At 59.6% G+C, this 19,917-nt stretch overlaps 1 protein-coding gene across 9 annotated transcripts in view; it reads left to right on the top strand.

Moving 5' to 3' along the window:
- Positions 1-200: 200 nt before the first annotated feature.
- The window catches only part of CAMTA1 (calmodulin binding transcription activator 1), a gene marked incomplete at both ends in the record, with an annotated part of 637,202 nt that continues 617,485 nt past the window's right edge, over positions 201-19,917 (top strand). For all 9 annotated transcript variants that reach the window (XM_084243539.1, XM_084243542.1, XM_084243546.1 and 6 more), the window contains one exon: positions 201-245. In XM_084243539.1, the coding sequence (XP_084099665.1) occupies positions 201-245 (45 nt within the window). The remainder of the gene's footprint in view (positions 246-19,917) is intronic.

The raw sequence follows: 19,917 nt of genomic DNA on the forward strand, positions 1-19,917 counted from the left end.
CCTCCCGGAGAGTAGTGAGACCCCTGGTGCGGCGCGATTGGCGGCGGGCGCGAGGAGTGGCAGGCGCGCGGCCCAACGGGCGCAGTGCGTGGGCCGCGGGGCGGGGCCAGGGCGGGTGCGCGGCGGCGGCGGGTGGCTGGGCCGGCGGCGGCGGCGGTACGAGGCGCGCGCGCGGGGTCCCGGTCGCGAGGAGGAGGAGGATGTGGCGCGCGGAGGGGAAATGGCTGCCGAAAACAAGCCGGAAGGTGAGGGCCGGCGCGAGGCCGGGCGCGGCGGGCGGCGGGCCGGCCCGGACATCCCGGGCATCGGCGCGCGGGGCGGGGGCGGGGGGCGCGGCGGCCGCGGAGGGGGCGGCGGGGGGCGGAGCGCGGCGGCCGGGCCGGGCGGGCCGGGCGGGCCGGGCCGGGCGGGGGCGGCGGCCGGGCGGGCGGCGGCGGCGGCGGGGGGCGCGGGCGGGCGGCGGGCGCGGGCGCGGGCGGGGGCCGGGCCCAGCGAGGAGGAGGAGCCGCGGCGCGGGAGGAGGGGCGGCGCGGGAGGGCCGGCGCCTCCCCCACCCGCCGGGCTTCCCCGCGCCCGGCCCGGCCCGGCCCGGCCCGGCCCGGCCCGGCCCCCGCCCCCCGCGCCGGCCGCCGGGGGGGCCGCGGGCCGAAAGTTTCCCCGCCTCGGGCCCGCGCCCGCGCCCGGCCGGCCCCCTCGGGCGCTCGGCGGCGCGCGCCGGCCGCCCCTGCCCCGGGCGCAGGCCGGCGCCCCCCGCTCCCCGGCCGGGCGCCCCGGGGCCGGCGGGGCCCCCCGCGGCGCCCGCGGCCGGAGGGCCCCGCGCGACCCCCGGCCTGCGCGCCCCCGCGCCCTGGCCCGGCGCCCGCCGCCGCCCGGCGCCCGAGGGTGGGGTCGCGCGGCCGAGCGCCCCGCCGCCCCCCGGCTCCCGCGCCCCGGCCCGCGCCCCGGCCCCCCCGCCGCCGCGCCGGTGACCCCGGGCGCCCGGACAAGGGGACTCGGCCCGCGTGCGCCGCCCGCGCCGGCCACGGCGGGGCCTGTGCGGCCCGAAGTCGCTCCCGGGCGGGGGCCGGTGCTCCGGGCCGGCCGCTCCCGCGCGCCTGCGGGGGCCCCGCGCCCCTCGGCGCCCGCGGGGGGCCCCGTCCCGCGGGGAAGCCGGCGCCCGACCCGCGGCCGGCCGGCCCTGCCCCCGCCCCCCGGCCCGGGGCTGCCGGCGAGAGGCCGGGCCGGGCCCCCGCGGAAGGGGCCGCGTGGCCGCCGGGTGGGAGGGGACCCCGCGCTGGGCCGCCGCGGGGGCGCGGGCTCGGGGGACGCTCCCGGAGCCCCGCTCGGCCGCCCGCACTCGGGAGTCTGTGAACCCTCCTGGAAATAAACTTTCCATTTCTTTTTTAAGAGAACTCGCGTCCTCCTCCCGGCTGCTGCCTCCCCGTCAGCCATATTTAGGGAGCCGGGTACCTTGACTTTCTCTAATTTTCTTAAATTGTGTTCCTGCCGGCTGCGGAGAAGCAGCCCATATGCCTTTCCACCCAGAAAGGGGGAGTAGACGCCCTGGGCGCCCACGTGCCATGCGGGGAGAGGTGGCTCGTGTGCTCCTTGGCGTACTAGAACCTTCCTTTGGCCCTGGCGGTGTCTCGCGTGGGAGCCAGACCTTTCCCTGGGCCCGTAGCTCTCAGGCGAGGGGACACTGGGGCGCGCTCTGGTTTTCCCTGCCCCGGCGCCCTTTGGGCGGAAAGGGATGACACGCTGCTCTCGTTTGTTGACATTGCACACGCAGAGGATGTCCTCGCGGGTGACATCACCCCCTTCCTGCCTCCGGCCGGCCGCAGGGGTCAGGGGCCGGCACCCCCTGAGTGCGTGGGGCCCCGACGTGTGAGCGTGCAGGTGCCTGTCACCGTCATCGAGTGCCAGGAGTAGCCTTAGGAGGGTCACTGACCAGTGGCCATTGCCCCGGCCTGTCCTCGCCCCGGTCCCGTCCTGAATGAGCAGAGGGACGCCCAGCGCGGCCCAGGTCCCCGAGGCCCCCAGGGCGCCGGCCCACACGCCCAGCACTCAGGCCCCCTGCTGAGGGGCGGTTTTCTGCTGGACCCTGGTCAGGTGAAAAGTTGGAGCCCAGCTTCCTGCACTGCGGTGTGGAGGAGCGCGCAGGTATTTTGGGCAGACGGTAGGTGTGGGTGAGAGGAGTGTTTCTGTGACGAGACTAAGAATGGATGGTCATAAACATGTCGCTGTTTTATTTTGGCCATTTAAGTCATTGAGAGGCTGTGAGCCTTAGCCGAGGGCCCTGGGAAAGGCCGGGACTCGTCGCGACGGGGGGGTGCACCCCAGGCCTTTCCCCAGGGTCATGGTGTGAGGGTTGACATTTCCCCAGGGCCCTGGGGGGGGGGCGGGGATGACATGAGCCCCCGGTGGCCCTCTACTCCCCCGCACAGCACCGGGGATGGTGGTCAAGCAGCAGCAGAGTCATCCTTGTGGACAGCCGAGTTTGGCGACTCAGCCGCCTCGGAAGCTCTGTGGGACCCTCAGCATTTGGACCTTCCCCGCAGGGTGCTCCCTCTCCCTGGTGGCTGGGGTGGCTCTGGGCCGTGGCCCTGCCCTGGACGCTGAGTGACCTGGTGGGCGCAGGCCCTGGCCCGAAAGTGGCGCTTTGGACCTTTCTGTGGCTGTAAAAAAATTTATGCTGTTTTTCTTATAATCAGTTGGTGGACTTGTATATTTTAGGGTGTCATGTTCATGACCCCTGGAAAACAAGGGTCGGGACCCGCGGGATGTGCTGGAGGGGCCTGGGCCCACTCACTTCCCGGCCTCTCCTGTCCTTCCCTGCCCGCTGCCTCGGGAGATTCCCGCTCGGGGGTGGAAGGAGAAGGGCAGAGGCTGGCGTGGAGTGGCCCGCCTCCCTTTGAGCTTCCGCCGTGAGCACCTGCCCGTAGGTGAGCCCTCTGCCTCGCGCGGCTTCTCTGTCCTGTGTCCAGCTCCAAGGGATGCCCAGCTTCTCTTTTTCACATCTTGCTGTCGGAGCATTGCTCTCGCTCCCCGCCCCCCCTTACTTTGAACAGGGTTAGGTGACCCCACGGCCATCTCTCCCCTTGTCTTCGCGAAGCCCTGGCTTGTCCTGTTCCTGGGACTCCTGGGCTCCTTCATCTGGCCGGTGAGTGGCCTCGGAATGTCGACGGAGACGCGACAGCCTCTGCTGAAGGTCGGCTTGGGTCAGGGTTTCCCTTTCAGGCTGCTCTTGCTCGCTCTGAGACACCCTTCCGTCCCCTGCTAGTCTGTTTCCCTGAGTTCGTAGCTTTCTCTCTGAAGCAGCCTCTTCTCTAGCCGGGCAGCGTGGCTTTAATTCTAGGTGCAGCCGGGGTCCTGGGGGCAGCGGTCCTGCTGAGCGCTCTTCGAGGCCGCCGGCCTGGTAGCTGGCCCTGGGGACACTGCTCCGGAGCTTGGTCCTTCTCCTCTTGGCCAGGGAAAGCTCCCCTCGCGCTTGAGCTTGCGGACACGGGTCTTCGGGCGCAGTAGTTCTTTCCCGCTCCCCGATGGGCAGAGCAGCGGCCCGGGTCTTGCCTTCGCTGCCTGTCCCCACGGTGTTGGGCCTGTAGCCCCGTGGGCACCGTAGATCCGGCCTTGTGGAGAGAAGTTTGTGTCCCGGGCCCTCCGAGTGCACCCAGGTTGCCCCGGAGGGCAGGGGGTCGGGGGTGGGGCCGGCGGGGCATTGGCAGGGCTGGTGCCTGGACTTGAGACGCGACCCGGGAGCCTTTCTGCGCCAGCGTGTCCAGCGCACGGCGCGGCGTGGTTTCTCTGTTGCACGTTGTCAGGAACTCTTCCGAATTCTAATTTTTTGGGTTGCGATCTTAAGAACGGCAACTCCGTGTATTTGATCCCATTGCGTGGGCCCCTTCCATGTAGGAACGGGGCGGCCGCGGGCTCGACTGGGGGCGCTTAGCAGCGCTCCCTGACTTCCCGTGTGCGGACAAAAGGGAAGCAGCCTTTGGTTGCCTGGGGTCGTGCTTAGGTGACGGAGGTGGGACGTGCCGGCTCGCGTGGTCTGGAGCAGGCCGGGTAGACTCTCCGGAGGACTGGTGGAAAATTCCTTTTCTCCTGTGAGTGACCGGCGCGTCTCCCGGCGTCGCATGGTAAGAACCACGCGAGCTGCTTGCTGTCGCCTGTTGGCTGCCGGGGCGCAGACCGCCTCCCTCCGGCGCCTCCCCGTGGCGCCGTCTTGCCCGGGTGTCCCGGCGCGCCTCTGCTTCTGCCTGTCCGTGACTGAGCCCTTGGCGCGCTCAGCCCTTGTCGTGTCTCCTTTTCCTTGGTGAGTAGCCTCTCCCCTGCGCTCGTGGGTTAGGCCTCCTTGATGACCGCGGTGAGAAAGGACCAGCCCGAAGGACGCTTGCTCCATCCGGCCTGTCGAGTCGGGGCTCCCCTAGCCGTGGCGGCGGGGGCCGGTTCTCCAGCCCCGCGTGCCCAGGAGCCCTTCCGGGCTGTGCGCACGCGCGGTCGCAGTAACCTCTCTCCCTGCGGGTATGTGACTGAATATTTTTTGTGGTGACAGGTGACCTGTGCTGCTTTTGTCTGTCCACTGTAACAGGTCATCTTCTAACATGTTCTGTGTCTTCTGGAATCACCAGGCCCCTTCTTAACGTTCTGGATGACTTAAGTCAGGGTCCCCTCTCTCTCTCTTTCAAGTAAAGAGGTTTCTTTGCTGCCCTTGTCATGTCGTAGGAGAGTGCCCATGGGCTGCCGCCGTCCTCTCTTGCCTGGCCTTCAGCAGGGGCCGCTGCTCCTTGAGCCCCGCGGTAAGATCCCGCTTGTTTTCTCACGGTAGGTGGTTCCAAGGGGTTCGGCCCCAAGGCGAGGGGTGGCAGTATTTGTACTGGGAAGCATCCCTGGGGGACGCACTGTGTCCCCCCTGTGGCTGGGCTCCCCGTGGAGGGCCTTGGACGTTTGCTCTTGCTGTGCTTCGCCAGCTCCTTCTGGGCTGGATGGAGGTGGGTTTCTTTGGGTGTGCTGCTTCATTGGGGCCGTCACTCTTGGGAGCTGGGGGGTCTCCTGGTGCGCCCTTGTCCACTCCAGCGCCGTCCTCACTCCTGGCAGCGTCCCTGCCCTCTGCTCCGCAGGCCACGTGCGGGCGGGGAGCACGTGGTCATGCGTTCGCGTGCAGGCTGGCCCGTGAGCATCTTCCTTCCGGGTGTATTTTGATACCTCATCCGGTTCAGGGTAGAGGTCGGGCAGACACTGAGCCTTGTGTCTGGATCAGTACCGGCCTGTGAGTCGGCGCGCGTGGCCAGGCCTTCTGCTCGGGATGCCTGTGCGTCGCGGGGTGGGGCGTGTTTCCGTGTGGGTGACCGTGGGCCGTGTCCCTGGTTTCCACATGGCAGGACGCCCGCTCCGTGTGTTTCTGGGGCTGTGTGGCTTCTTTGCTTTGGACGCCGTGGCTTGTCGAAGGTCACGGGCCGCGTCGTGTAGGTTGGTAACGCTTCCTGAGCATTTTTTTTTAGCTCATTACTCTGGACTAAAAAAGAAATATCCTGTACCCCGCTGTAAAGAGAGGCCAAGTGTCAGCCACAGCAGTTCCCTGGCGCTCTTTAGCGGAGGAGCCTCCAGGCGCTGTCCCTGGTTGGCCTGTCGGGAGCCAGAGGGCCCAGACACTTGCTGCTGCTGCTTCCGCGCAGTGCTCGTCCGCTCTGGGGGGAGTCGCTGGTTTTCTTGTGCACGAGTTCTTTGCTCACTTGGAAGAGAGCGTTCTCCTTGGACTTCTGTCAGGTTCAGCCAGGCCTTGCAGACCAGGTAGCTTCCCTTCCTGAGACTGCTAGCCGCATGGGGCTAGCACGCTGTGTGCCCCACGCCCCATATGCCATGGGCCTGGGCCTGCAGTTACAGGTGCCCCTGGAAGCCCACGTTGGACCCGGTTCTTAGCAGGTTAAATGTGTTGCCACCCAGGGACTAATCAAGTGGCATCACTTGATGCTAATCTCACTCCCAGTGTTACCCAAAGTATCTCCCCCACCTTCCCTCCTCAAAAACCCTAAAAATAACATACCCAAATCCCCAAAAGTGAGCCGGGAGGCCTGGGCTTACCGCCCCCAGCGCAGGCATGCTGCGGGAGTGCCAGTTTGTGCAGTTCCCAGGGGGCTGACCTGCGTAGAGCCTTCCCGAACACAGCGTGTCCAGGCCTGAGCTTCGCCTCCTTGCTCCCCTTCTCCTAGTCAGCACCATGGGGGGGGGGTGTGGTCCCGAAAAGACTGATGGTTCCTCCTTCAGCCCCATCTCACCTCTGGGAGGGATGCTGGAACGTGTCTTCTATTAGTGGTAACGTTCTGTGTCCCCACTTTTTGGCTTAGCATCTGTGAGATTGGGGAGCTACCCCTGTGACGGAGGGCCAGTCAGGGCTCCACTTTCTCCGGGGAGCCTGTATGTCATCGCAGGAGTGACTTACCCTTCCAGCTACATCTGCTTCTGAAGCGAGGGATCAGCCAGATATTTAAGTTTATGGAGTAGTTTTTATAGTACGTGTGCCACGCGGTGTGTCTGTGTGTTGTATCGGGGTGCCATGCAGGCATTATCAGAGGTGCGCCTGGAACTCAAACAAAAAAGGAAAAAAAAGCCTTTCTAGTTGTGAAAAACTGTACCCTCTTCTCTTCTCTTCATCAGAGGGAATTTGGATGGCCAGGAAGCATTTCAGCAGTTTAATACAGTCGAAAATTAATCTTGAAAACTTTGATTTGGTTTTTAATCCTTGTCTGAAAAGTCATTGCTGAGAATGTGTGTGCCCCGTTGATTTTCTGGGGCGCTTGCTTATCAAACCATTTGGAAGTGATAACAAGAAATCGGTACAAAGTGTGAAATGATCAACTAGGAAGAGATGCTGTAGTGAAGATTTACTCATTCATTGTTAAAAATAAGCTCAACGTGATGGCTGAAAGTGTAAGTTCAGAAATTCTGAGGACAGGTGGAATGTCGATGTGGTTACCACGTTGAAATCTGCATTGTGTAGAAAACATTCCCCCCGAGGTAAAGGCGCTCGTGGGGTTGGTTATTTCAAAAGGTTCACTGTTTCCCCTTTATAAAAAGTGATTGAAATAAAACGATCCTATTTAAGTGAAGAAAATGTAAACTTTAATGGAAGTTCAGCAGAATGAAACATATCAAAAGTGAAGATTGAAGATAAGGATTTTTTATTGCAAATCCACAAGGGGGTGGTGATGTTCTATCAAAGATAGTTGTGCTGGAAATGTGGGGTGATCTAACGTTTTAGATTTACAGATAAAATCAGTATGTTTGCATTTTAACTTAATAAGATCTTCTTTTTAAAATGTTTATTGGCAAAATTGCTTTTTGCTTAAATTAAAAAAAAAAAACCAAAACCCATTTGGGGCAAATGGCTGTTTAAAGCCCCGGGAATGGCCAGGAAGCGTCTGTCCCGTCGCTCCAGGCCTGCGAGGGAACCGCCTATTTCCCCAGAATGTATTAATCCTAAATTTCCTGGGAAAGGTTAGGAGCCTGAGAATCAGCTACTTAAGCATCCTGAACAAAAAGGTTATAGTAACTTGTGTCTAGAATGCATAGAAGTTTATATTAATAGTTGTATTTTTGGTTCTGCCAGGAGAGGAAAACATGAGTGGTCCACACCACTGGTGACTTCTGACAGTTCCGAGTAAACCATTTCTCATGCTCTCTCTTTTTATTCGTTTATAGCACGTCATTAGGTGGAAGCATTTCCCCCCTCCCATCAGGACTCCAGTGGCTTGCCTGAGGCCACGGAATCCCACCCCATTATGTCCAGCATGGCTGAAAATTAGCCTTGGTCTGGCAGTGCAGCCAGCTTTCAGTGAAGAACTAACAGCTAGGGCATTTGTGCTCTTTCTTGAATGACATGAACGTGGTGGGGGGCGGGGGTGGGACTAGTTCTGCTCTTTGAAAGACACGACTGCCCTTGTCTCTGGCAGACACAGCACGATGGTTTGGAAGTCAGGCTTGCCTGTGGCCTGCCCGAGGTCTGTGGCCCGGAGGAGGTTGTTGATGCCCCCTCTCTTGCCCCGGCTCTTCCCTCTCTCTGAGCTAGGGCCTTGTCTGTTCTCCATCACGGGGTGCCTGGCGCTTTTACATCCCAAAGACGCCCTGTTTCTTCAGATGCCCTCCTGGAGCTCTGCTGGGAGCTGAGCTCTGACGTCAGCGCTCTCATTCATGGATTGGATTCTTCTACATTTCTTTTCCCGTTCTGCATTCCTGCACTGACTTCTGGCACTTGCTCAGATCGGTTTTCCACCAGTCACCCCGAGAAGCAGTGGTAACAGGTGAGGCAGCAGATAAGAGGCGCGTCCTGCCCGAGCCGGGGCTCACGCCCACTGGCGGCGTCGCTTGGACCAGGTTCCTGGCGGAGCAGATTGAAGCCTAAAAACAGTCAGTTTAATTATCTCATGATTTGGTGGATTGAGTTGTGTTGTGAACATATTGACACTACGTTTTGTTCTCCCGTGAAGTTCGGCGCGCCGCGCTGCGCTGCCTTGGCTGCCCGTTAGCGCTTCTCGTGTCCTTGCACGCGCCGGGTGGTGCTTACCTTGTTTCGGAGAGGACAGGCCCGCAGCTGAGCTCCCGTGCCACGCGTCTTACCATAGGTCCGCGCTTGGATTTGGGGGGTGGCATTCTGTTGCTGTCCATACACCTTAAGTCGCTGCCATCGTGCGGGGGTGCCCTTCCAGTGGCTGGTGGCGGCCCCGTTATCACACGATGACTGAGGCTGCTCCCTCGGGTCGCACACCCGTGCCGTGGGCCCTCCCCCCGCGTCCCCGGGAGGTCATGCTGGCGGCCAGTGCGGCGCGAGAGCAGCTCGTGGAGAAATCTCGCCCGGAGTTTTCCTCTGCAGGGCCGAGTCTGAGGCCCAGCCTCCCTCGCGCCGCGTCTTCCCTGCCCCCCGAGCTGACGGAGGGTGAGCTTTAACTCCCGTTCCTGTGCTCTGCCTTCTTGGGGCCTGTTGCCTTTCTAGTTATTTAATTGCCCAGAAGCTTTTGGAAATAAAATGAGTTATATTTAGATTCATTTTAGCTCCGTTATAGTTTATGGCTGCAGCAGATGATTCAAACTGCGACCTTTTTGACCGATTCCCAGGGTCACCCTGAGCTGATGCGCAGCCTCCTGACAGCTCAGGTGCACGTCCTCTGTCCAGAAAGGGGCCGAGGGCTTGGCGTTCCTGCAGGGGGACCCGATGGTCTGACGGTAGCAGAGCCGTGCGGGCTGCGATCAGATTTCTGCTCTGTGGAGCTGCTCTGAGAGAACAACGAGAGCCAGGCAACGTGAACAGGCGTTTGAGGGACTTAAGTGACGTTATTTCTCGCTTAAAATGAAATATAATTTCTAGGAAGGAGTCTCGTTGTAAATAATACTCAGAGACGGGAGCACTGGCTGGCAGAGTGTCTCCGCGCCCCGCCTGTCGGGGCGTGTCCCCGGGGGTCGATGCCGTCGTGGCTTCCAGTGGCTCGTTTCGTGGCATCTCACTGGCACTGAACAGGGTCAGCGGAGCCGCCGGGCCCCGAAAGCTGCTGCTTTCTAGGCTGTGTAACAGGCCCGCTGCGATGCCTCCCTCCTGGGACACCGTCCGGCGGGACCTGTCCCCGCGCGCCAGGGGTGGCTCCTGCTGGCCTCGAGGCCGCTCCCTCCCAGCCCTGTGCCATCACCCGCCTGCCCGCTGCTCAGCCGCCCTTCCCAGGCCTCGTCGCCTTGGTCTGATTTTGAGGAGTCTCGTGTGTGGGGGTTGTGAGGACCTTGAAAGTTCCTTCCTGTCTGACGATGGCAACGGCCTGAAGTGTGGGACTTTGGAGCTGGGCTTGGGGCTTGTGATGTGGGCGAGGGCTGCGCGCTCTGTGTGGTGTCTCGGGGTCTTGCTCCCGGTCAGGAATTCAGGTGTGGGCTCAAGCTTTGTGGGAGGACTTTGGGCTTAGCGAGGTGCCTCCTTTCCCCCGAGGGCAGAGGGCTGCACTGTTGGTGGTGTGGGGGGGCTGTGTCTCGTGTGCTTGCTTTAAAGCAGCAGATGTGTGCGTGCAGCTCACCGTTCCCCGCGGTGCGGAGGGAGTGTGATTTCACACACGGAGCTTTGGCGGTGTATGATTACAGGTGGAGGTGCGTCTGCCAACCTCGAAGGTTTTATTGTTTGTATTCACTGAGCTGTATTTTCTGGAGTTGATTAATATAACTCGCTGAGGTGTTTGGGTTGCTGGTCTCCAGTAGACTGGAGTCTGCCGCCTGTGTGGAGCAGGGAGGGCCCACAGGAGTGACCACATGGGCGTGAGCCCTGACCCACCACAGGCCCGGTGTCTGGTCAGGCTGGAATGTCATGTGCTTTTTGTAAGTTTCTTCCCAATTTGAAGGTATGGAGGGCCAAGTTCAAGTTGCTGGTGCTCTTGTCAACATTCTCTGCTTTTCTTTTCTTTTTTTTAAAGATTTATTTATTTATTTTATGCAAGCACTGGGTCAACAGTCAGAAGCGCGGGAGGGTGAGAGAATCCACCAGAGCCAGAGCGGGGAGCAGAACAGGCAGACTGATAAAACACACTGCTGAGGGAGGAAGCGGGAGAGGCAGGAGAGGTCCGCGTGCCATGTGGGATTGAACCGCCGCTGCAGAAGATGCGGGCAGCTTCGCAGCCCAGCTCTCAACTGCTGCACCACCGGCGAGGCCCTCTCTGCTCTTCTGAATAGGCCAGCTGACCCCTTTGTTCTGACGGAGTTTCTGACGGAGGCCCCCCTTGCTAACTGCTTCGTTGGCACTTTGTGCCGAAGGCATGGAGGCCCGGCCTTCCCCAGCTACCTGTCTGCCTGGGGGTCCTCCAGAAATTGGTCATTGGTGACTTGACCAAACTCAGGGTCCAGAGATTTATTCCCTGCGCCGCAGGAGGGGAGGGCTTCCATCTTCCTCTCCGGACTCGGGCTACTCTGCATGTGACCCATGGCCACCTGTAGGGACATCTTCTGATGCAAATCTGGTGACAGTGGTGACCTTCCTGGCGGGGCTGAATGTCCTTGACAGCTGTTATCTGCCCCTCCAGGTATTTTTAGTCTCCAGCTTCTGTGGCCACGTCTGGAGGAACTGAGGATGGATTTAGCTGGTCTGGGGCGGCTCCAAGTCGGTGCTGGTGCTTCCTGCTGTCTTCGCTGTCCCACCGATGCCCCCTCTCAGGACGTTCTTTGCCCTTGTCCTTTGATGAGAGAGGGGAGACAGAAATCGTTGACTTAGTAAGGATGAAAAAGGCACAACTTTCGCGGCCACCGGTGTGAATGGCCTTAATGCCGCTGAATGTGGCACAGAAAGGGTTAAGGTGGTAAGCTTTATCTTGTGGCTGTTCTGCTACAGTTAAAACTCCAGATGGATTTAAAACCTAACGGGAAGGGTAGCCGGAAGGTCCTCACCGTTAATACATGGCAGGGTTTTCATCACCCCAGCGGGGGAGGTTGTGCCCTAGAGAAAGCATCCATATCGCTCACTCCCTCTTTCTCATACACACAAACATACCCACACACCTGTGCACACCACACCCCCCCCACACCCACGCACACTCACACACACCCACCCATAGTACTCAGGTGTGGGGTTCATTTTTGCAGAAAGTGGGAGCTGTTGAGGTTGTGGCAGGCAGGCCCTGCTTTCCTTGGAGCACCGTGCCGGACACGAGCCTTCCAGGTTCGGCTGATGAGAAGAGCAGACGCGATCTTGACTTCCTGGCGAGAAGTCAGGGAAGGGCACTGGGCGTCTGGGCACTGGACCTAGCGAATCTGGCCTTGACTTTTTTTTTTTTTTTTTAATTTTCTAGAGGCATGTCTTATTTATTTATTTATTATTTGTTTGTTTGTTTTGGTTTATACATGCACTGGGTACAGTCAGAAGCGCGGGAGGGTGAGAGAATTCACCAGAGCCAGAGCAGGGAGCAGAGCAGGCAGAAGGACCGAAGGACACTGCTGAGGGGAGCAGCGGGCGGCAGGAGAGGTCTGCGCGCCCTGTGGGACCCTCCTCCGGTGGCCGGGGAGCAGCCGGGGATCGAACCGGCGCCGCAGAGGCCGCAGGTAGCTTCGCAACCCAGCGCTCAACCGCTGCGCCACCGGGGAGGCCCTCTGGCCTTGACTTTTTCTTGGATCGAGCGGGGGTTTCTGCCAGGACCCCAGGACTCCGCTCTGTTGTCCCTTCACCGCTGTTCCTGGGTGGCTCCTTGCAGGTGCGATTTATCCACTCACGTGCAGCTTCCTTGTCTCCGGCATCTGTCGTGGCCCGCGCCTGCCCACCGCTGGCCCAGCGCTTATGGTGTCCGACTCTGCCCCGGGGCTGCGTTTTGAAACACTTGGGGCGGAGACCGTGCTGCTTTGCTCTCATAGGCCAGGCACTCCCGGGCCAGGGGACTTTGGAGGAGGGTCCCTTAGGTCCCTTGGCCTACTGGTCTGTGGGGGGGCTGGGAGTGAAAGGTGGTGGTGGGAAGGATGCCCTCGGGGTGGGGGGCTCCTGGCAGCGGTGTAAAGGGGAGAACATTCACTTCAGAGTGGTTTCTTAGGTTCGGTTGCTGTCGTGACTGTGCTTACTGTAGCTGGAGAGCTGTGGCCGGGCCGCCAGCCTGGCTGCCTGTGGAGCGAGCTCGGGGGTGCTGTGGCCTTCCCGGGTGTGGGCCCCGGGCCCTGGAGGAGGCAGAACACCCGGGCACGCGGTGTGTCCGTTGAATCAGGCTGCCTGGGGGAGGTCTATGTCGTCTGAGGTTCTCCACGGTTTAGATATTTGGGGAGTTTCCGGGGTTGTCCCCCTGTTGTGGGCCACTCAGCTGGAAAAGCTGGAGGCTGAGTCTTCTTGGCAGGAGGGAGCCAGTGAGGAGTGGCCGGGGGAGGCGGAGGGCAGCTCTCGCGCCTGCGGACCGGGTACGCATTCTTCCGCTCACCCGCGACTCCTTGCTGTCTTAGTCCCAGCGTGTCGTGGCGTGTCGTGGTTTTTCATGGCCTGAGGAGGAGCTGAGTCCCAGCAGACAGGTGCGAGGTGGTGAGCACGCGCCCGAGGCCCTCGTGGAGGGCTGCGCCCCTGTGCGCGCACCCCGTGGCCTCCTGCACGGCTGCGCGGCGACGGAAGCATCATGGCGGTGACCTTGAGTCTGTGCAGAGGAGCAGCACTCAGAATGTTCTGCTTAAAGACAAAAGAGGCAAGTGTTTGATGTTTGAAGGAAACATAACCAGCAAAGTCGTTTAGGTAGTTAAGGGATTTTGAGCCTTTTTTGAAAGCAGCGCCTGTGTTGGGGCGTGTGTGCGCGGGCCCGGCTCAGCTTGTCTGTGTTGCTGCGGCCCACTCCAGCCCTGAGGAGTCAGGGACCTCTGCTCGTTCGTGGCCTGCCCGGCCCCCCCAGTCAGTGACCCCCTCTGTCTTCCGGGTTTGCCTGTCCTGGGCCTTCCATCTCGGTGGGCCTCCACGGCGTGTGATCGTCCGTGACAGGCTTCTCGTTGGCCTGGTGTTCTCAGGCTTCATCCGTGCCCAGGCCGATCTTTTGTGACTTAACCACACTGTGTGTGTCTGCCGCGCTGGAGCTGCCTCTCCGTGGCTGAGGGACAGTGAGCAGCTGCTCCACGCATTGACTACGACTCACGATGCTGCTGGGGACATCTGTGCACAGCTTTCCGCGTGGACACGTTCTGTGGTTCTCTTGGGCACGTAGCTTGGAGTGGAATTGCAGGGTCCTCTGGTGACCCTGCATTGTAGCTCTTTGAGGAACTGCCAAGCTGGTTTCCAAACTGGCTGCATCATTCTCCATCTCTGCCAGCGTGTCTGAGGGTTCCAGTTTTTCCGCATCTTGCTGACACTGGCTGTTGTCTTTCCTCGGGTCACGGCCGTTCTCGTGCACGTGAAGCAGTGACTCGTGGTGGTTTGGATTGTGTTTCCCTAACGACTCATGACATGGAGCAGCTATTCATGGGCTTGTTGGCCACGTGCGATGTCTCTTCAGGGGGCCTGCCCAGCCTGCGTGCTCTGTGCTGTAAGCGGTGGGCAGAGTAGACCTGCGTTGGCTGTCGGCCCTTGTCAGATGCATGGTCTGCAGACTTTCCCTCCCACCCCTCAGTCTTTCAGTTTGTTGATGGTGTTTTTGGAGGCACAGAAGTTTGAAATTTTGGGTAAGTTTATCTTTTTCCCGTTTGTTGCTTAGGCCTTTGGTGTCATGAGATGCCATTACCTGATTCAAGGTCGTGTTTTACCCTTTGATTTTTTTGGAAAAGTTTTCTAGTTTTACCTCTGACATTTAAGTCTTTGCTTCATTTTGAGTTAAATTTGTATGTTGTTTGGCCTCCCTGGTGGCGCAGGCGGTTGAGTGCAGCACTGTGAAGCTGTCCGCAGCCTCTGCAGCGCTGGTTCAATCCCGGCCAGCCAGGGAGATTCCCACATGGAGCGGCAGACCTCTCCTGTCTCACCCACTGCTCCCCTCAGCAGTGTATTTCATCAGTCTGCCAGTTCTGTTCCCCGCTCTGTTACTGGTGAATCCTCTCACCCTCCTGCGCATCTGCCTGTACCCTGGTTCTTGTATGCATGAACAAATAAATCTTAAAAAATAAGTTATAAAAGAAATAAATTTGTATGTTGTTGAAACCCTTTCCACCGAGATGACACTGAGAGTAAAGCAGCAGCCCCTGCCCCTCCCAAGGTCAAAGCCAAAGCTTTAAAGACTAAGAGAGCAGCGCTGAAGCGTCCTTAGCCCCAAGAAAAAGATCACAGGTCATCCCCCCCTTCCAGAGGCCCAAGACACGGTGACTGCAAAGGTACCCCAAATATCCTGGGAATAGCGCCCCCAGGAGGCGCAAGCTGGTCCCTTGCACCATCAACAGTCCCTTGTGACCGCCGCGTCGGCCGCGAGGACAGACGACTCCCACCCCTGGGCGTCGGGCCGACAGCACCAGCCCCAACAGGCCGCTGAGACGCTCCGTGACAGCGGCAGGCCAAGGTCAGCTCCCCGGTCAGACGGCGGAGAGGGGAGGCGTGTCCTCTGGCTCCGGACTCGAGGCTTCGGGTGCGGCCCACAAAGTCGGGATCTCTAGGCTGAGTCCAGTTGGCTAAATCTGAATGTGTTTTTTTTGGCAATTTTATTGCGAGCCAGGACCCCCAGCTCCTTAGTGTGCTTCAGTTGTTGTAGCAGCAGGCGTCGAAGGGGCGCCCTGCCGCTGGGGCGTGCGTCAGCCGGGCTCTGCTTGGCCGCATGTGGCCTTTTTTTGGTTCTAGTCTGTCTGTCCTCTGCCGCCGCCACACCATCTTGACTCCTGCAGCTTTGTCGGAAATTTTGGAGTTGGGAATTGTCAGTCCTCAGCTCTTCTTCTTTTTCAAGGCGTTTTGGCTCTTCTGGTCCCTTGAATTGTACAAGCATTAGGTCAGGTTGTCAATTTCTACAGAAAAAGCAATTGGGATATTGACAGGGATTACGCCAGATCTGTGCATCAGTTTGGGGAGTTGAAATCGTTTTCATGGATCTGCTGTTTGCTTGGGAACTACTGACTCACTCAAGTACCAAAGCATCTCCCTTAGACAAATACTGTTGTTTTAATTTCCTGGTCCAGCGGCCGCCGTGGTGAAGCACTGTCATTCCCTCTGGGCTGGCATTGGACTTCTCGGCTCCCGGAGAGCAAGTGGCTGCCCCTGGAGGTTGGCTTCTTCTGGTGTGTGTTCTTTTGATGCCTCTGAGTGTTTCCGATGACTTGCCTGTTTAGAAAAAATACGGTATTCTGAGTAGCATTCGCGCTGATTAATAGAGAATGAACAGATTCCACCTTTGAATGCTTAGTCATTAATGATTGGAGCATGTTACGGTACAATTGGCAGTGAAGTGCACATCAGCATATGCTTTTATTAAAGGCTGTTATTTACACCACGAGTGCTGTCGTCGTCAGAGGTGTCAGCTGGCATCCAGGATCTTGTGGTCCTGTGGGGGCCACGTGCATGTCTGCCCATGTGCTGAAGTGACAGCACAGAGCCAGGCGCAGACAGGACAGGAGCCCCGTGCTCACGGTCCCCGTGGAGTGCCAGCCCGGAGCAAGGTGCCACGTGAACTGACAGCCGCCCCAGTGCTGCCAAGTGAGATGCTGTGAGGAGGGCCGCGGCCACTCAGGAGTGGGGCTCCTGGGGTGGGGGTAGGAAGTAAGAGGGGAAGTTCCAGGTAATGGGTGAGTTCTCAGGGCCGTGGGGGGCCCCGGGTTATGTTCTGACGGTTTACAGCTCTTGAGAAAGGGCGTCTGAGGACCCGGCTCCGGGCTTCACGCTGCCCCTCCAGGGCCTTGTGTCTCTGCGCGAGGAACTGAACTTTTCTGAGCTGCCTTGCTGACTGTGTTTAGTCTTATGAGTTGCTTTGTAGCCACTTGTATTTGGAGATACTTACATGAAAGCACCCAGACATCTAGGTCTTGATTGATTGTATTTATATAATTCAAGAATAATTATTTTTTCATGACCTTCCATGGTTGGTTACTTAGGAAGGCAATACTGGTAAATTGAATATTGTTCTGAACATTTTTCCCGGTCTTTGAAATTAGGATTCACTTCAGTTCATACACACAGCGGCAGCCTGCAGGCTGCAGGGGTGCAGATGTGGCCCCAGTCACCACGAGCGCCTTGACTAGGCCCACTGGAGACCCGGGAACACTCCTTGAGGGAGCAAGAATTTGCCCTGGCATCACAGACAGGCAGACGTGGTGGTTGGAGGACACGTTCCAAGGAGAGAAAATGGAACCGAAGCGCACCGGGAGAGGAGGGCAGGTGGCTGGAGCCGGGTGCTGTGGGTGGGTGGCCTGAAAGCAGCTGGGGGTCAGGTTGAGGGGCTTGGAAAGTCAGATGGAAGCGTCTGGAGTTTATCCTCTGCTTTGGGAGAAGCCCTTAGAGGTTTTGTTAGTGTAGGAGAGGAATTGATAGTGTAGAGTTGGTTCCCGTTTAAGGTGCTAATAAGGGGCCACCCGTGTCCTCCTCCGGCTTTCTCTCCCCCTGCCAGCCAGGCTCAGTCCTTCTAGAGCCTGATGGCGTCAGGACACCCTGCTTTCTCGTGCGTGTAGGAAGCGCCCTGGCCTTGCTCTTGACTCTGACACACTCGTGCCCGCACGTGCGCTCTGCTTGGCCGGCCCTGCCCCTGGGCCTCGTGTCCCACTTGACTTGCCAGGAAGCCTCTTGACCTTGCCGCCCCCCAGGTTGCCTTGGGGCCCTGCATGTGCCCCCTGGTTTTCCTGGTTCCAGCACATTTTGGTTTGCGACAGATCTGCTTGCTTACGTCTCTTCCTCCCGCATTGTGACGTGTATCTTGTTGCTCCCTTGAATGAAGGTGCAAGGAGGAAGGGCTGGAGCTGGGGGAGTAGCTCCAGAGGCTTTGGAGAAAGGCACCCCGTGACGGAGGGCTGTGCGTGGGGGACACACGGCAGTGGCCGGTTGACTGTGGGCCTTGCGGGGTGAGAGTTGTAGGTGACTGCGAGCTTTTGGCCATCAACAGCTGGAGTGAGGTGAGCCCAGGAGCTGAGTGGGGAGCACGGGACGATAGTTTGGAGAGACGGGATGCAAATATATTGAGGTGCGTTGTTCTCGTTCAGGCACGGTTGGGTGGCCTGAGCACGCGCATGTAGCGTGACGTGGAAATGCAACGTGGAAACGCGACGTGGAAACGCGGTCAGAGATGAGGGGTCCTTCCTGACACCCTGTTTTCTCTGCATTGGACTTTCAAAGAGCAAGGGGGTCCTGACAGGGAGTCCCCAGGGGTCAGCCTCCTGGGCACCGGGCAGGACCGGGAGGGGTCCTCCGGAGGGGCAAAGAGCAATATGCCAGTGCCGCCCCGGCACAGAGCGCGAGCCTGCCGTCGCTGCGTCTCCCCCCCAGAGCTGTGCCCGCCGCTCGGCTGCCTGATGACTGAATTCTGAAGGGTTGGGGTGGCAGTCAGGCCCAGGAGCGAGACTGTCATGGCGCAGGGAAGGAGGCAGGGCAGACAGGTAGCGAGTGCTTCCATTTTAGAGCCGGCAGAGGGGAGAGGGCGGCGATAACAGAGCAAGAGGAATAGCGCGGCGGGCCGTGGGCGGAGGCTGGGAGGGTGTGGGAGTTTGAGTAGCATGAGGACGAAGGGAAAGGTACAGATGTTCTCCATTTTGTGGCGAGTTGGGAGAGTGAGACAGGGACCGAGGGGGAAGATGCTCCTTGCAGGGACTTGGGCGGTGAATGTAGAGTGTGGGTAAGAGGATGGTGGAGTGGCTGCTCAAGGGCGGGCTGAGAAAAGGAATCTGAGCTATAGGGGAAGGCGCCTAGCGAGGCCCTCAATTCTCAGCGGGCTCTCCGGGGCCGAGGGCTCAGCATCCTGCCCGGGCCTCCAGCGCCGGCCCAGCAGGCCCGGCAGGGAGCGTCTGCGGCCAGCCAGAAGCCCCTCTGCACCCCTGGCCCAGAACGATGTCCTCACCCGCCACAGACTGAGGGTCCAGAGTGAGGCGCTGAGCAGCGCACGCTGGGGGGCCAGGGTGTGTGTTCCCATCGGGTGTGGGCTGTGGTTGGCCCACCAGGAAGCGTGTCCTCCGCGGTGGGAGGGGGATGGCGCCCGAGGCACCAGTTAGTTCTTCAGAGAGAGGGTGGGGGTGGGGGAGCGCTCCGTTTGGGAGGTCAAGCCCCAGGTGCAGGTTTGGGAGCAGTGGGCTGTGCCCTCTCAGGAGGCCGTCCCTGCCGTCTCATCCCCTCACCGGGGCCGGGTCTGGACGGAGCTGCCTGTGCTATGGCTGCGCGACGTCGGTGAGGCTCAGACGGGGCGGTTGTCGGAGCTGCTGGTTTGGCTGGAGTGTGACATGCCGACTGCAGAGCTCCCCGCTCTGCTTCCCGGTCGTTCGGACACGCTGACTGGGACATGCGTTTTCCTTGTTCACTTGGCCTCCTCACCCTGCACCCAAGATAGTGAATTGGGCTTTGGGGCAGAGTGTTTGCTTCGCTGATAAATGACCCCAAACTGCTCAACTCACACGCTTTTGTGTCTCGTTTTTATTACATTAAAAATGTGTCCTTGCTGTCCCCGTCACTCTTGTGCCTCCTCCTACCTGTCAGCTTCCAGCCCTGCCTTCCCCGGTCTTGATGCTCTGATCTCTGCACTTGGCAACCTGATAATTAAGCTTATTAGAGCTGAGAGTGGCCTTCTAGAAAAAGCTAAGGATGCGGGTCGGCGTGCCCTGTCACCGCCAAGTGTGCGGGCGAGGGCATGGGGCTTCCTCACCTTCCCTCCTGGCCTCCTCACATGTCTTGGCTTCCTCCCGTCTGCAGGTGGGGGTGTGGTGGCCGAGTCTGGGCGGAGTGTGCCCCCCATCTCCTCGGCCTCAGTGCCCTGTCCCAGGCCCAGCAGCTCTGCTTTTGTCCTGTTGAGGTTCTTGCTCTTTGGACAGAAGCGCGCCCCGCGAGGTGATGGGGTGCTCTGTGGTTCCTGGCCCAAAGCTGTGTCAGAAACCGGTGCTCTGTTTTGCACGGGTCAGCATCTGGGTGTGTGGCAGAGCCTGCTCCGTCTTGTCCCGGGATGCCTGGCCCCGCAGTCCCGCTGACGATCCTTAGCATCGGCATTGGCTGTCGCTCTTCTGTTCCAGCCACAGCCTCACTTTCTCTGCCCCAGTGTCTGCCTCATTTCTTCGGGGATACGCTTTATTGCACCGTGGGTGAGTGCAGGGATCGTGGAGATGCCCTGCCCAGCTCTTGCCTGGCCTGTGGCCCATGGTGGCCGCCTAGCCCTGCCTTGAGTCTCCTGTTCCCCTAGGCGTCGGGTCTGCTCTGGGGCTTGCTAGGATCAGAGTCACATCTTTTGTCCGGAGGTGCTTGTGACAGGCCATGGCGTCAGACACAGAGCCTACTGGGTAGATGTTGCTGGTGCTTTCCAGTGCTCGCCGCGGAGTTACAATTTATTATCGTTACTACTAATAATGATAAGTGCTAAGAAAACAATGTCAGTTAAAATTTCAGATAGTTTT

Source organism: Talpa europaea (assembly GCF_964194135.1).
Source record: "Talpa europaea genome assembly, chromosome: 9".
Taxonomy (NCBI): Eukaryota; Metazoa; Chordata; class Mammalia; order Eulipotyphla; family Talpidae; genus Talpa; species Talpa europaea.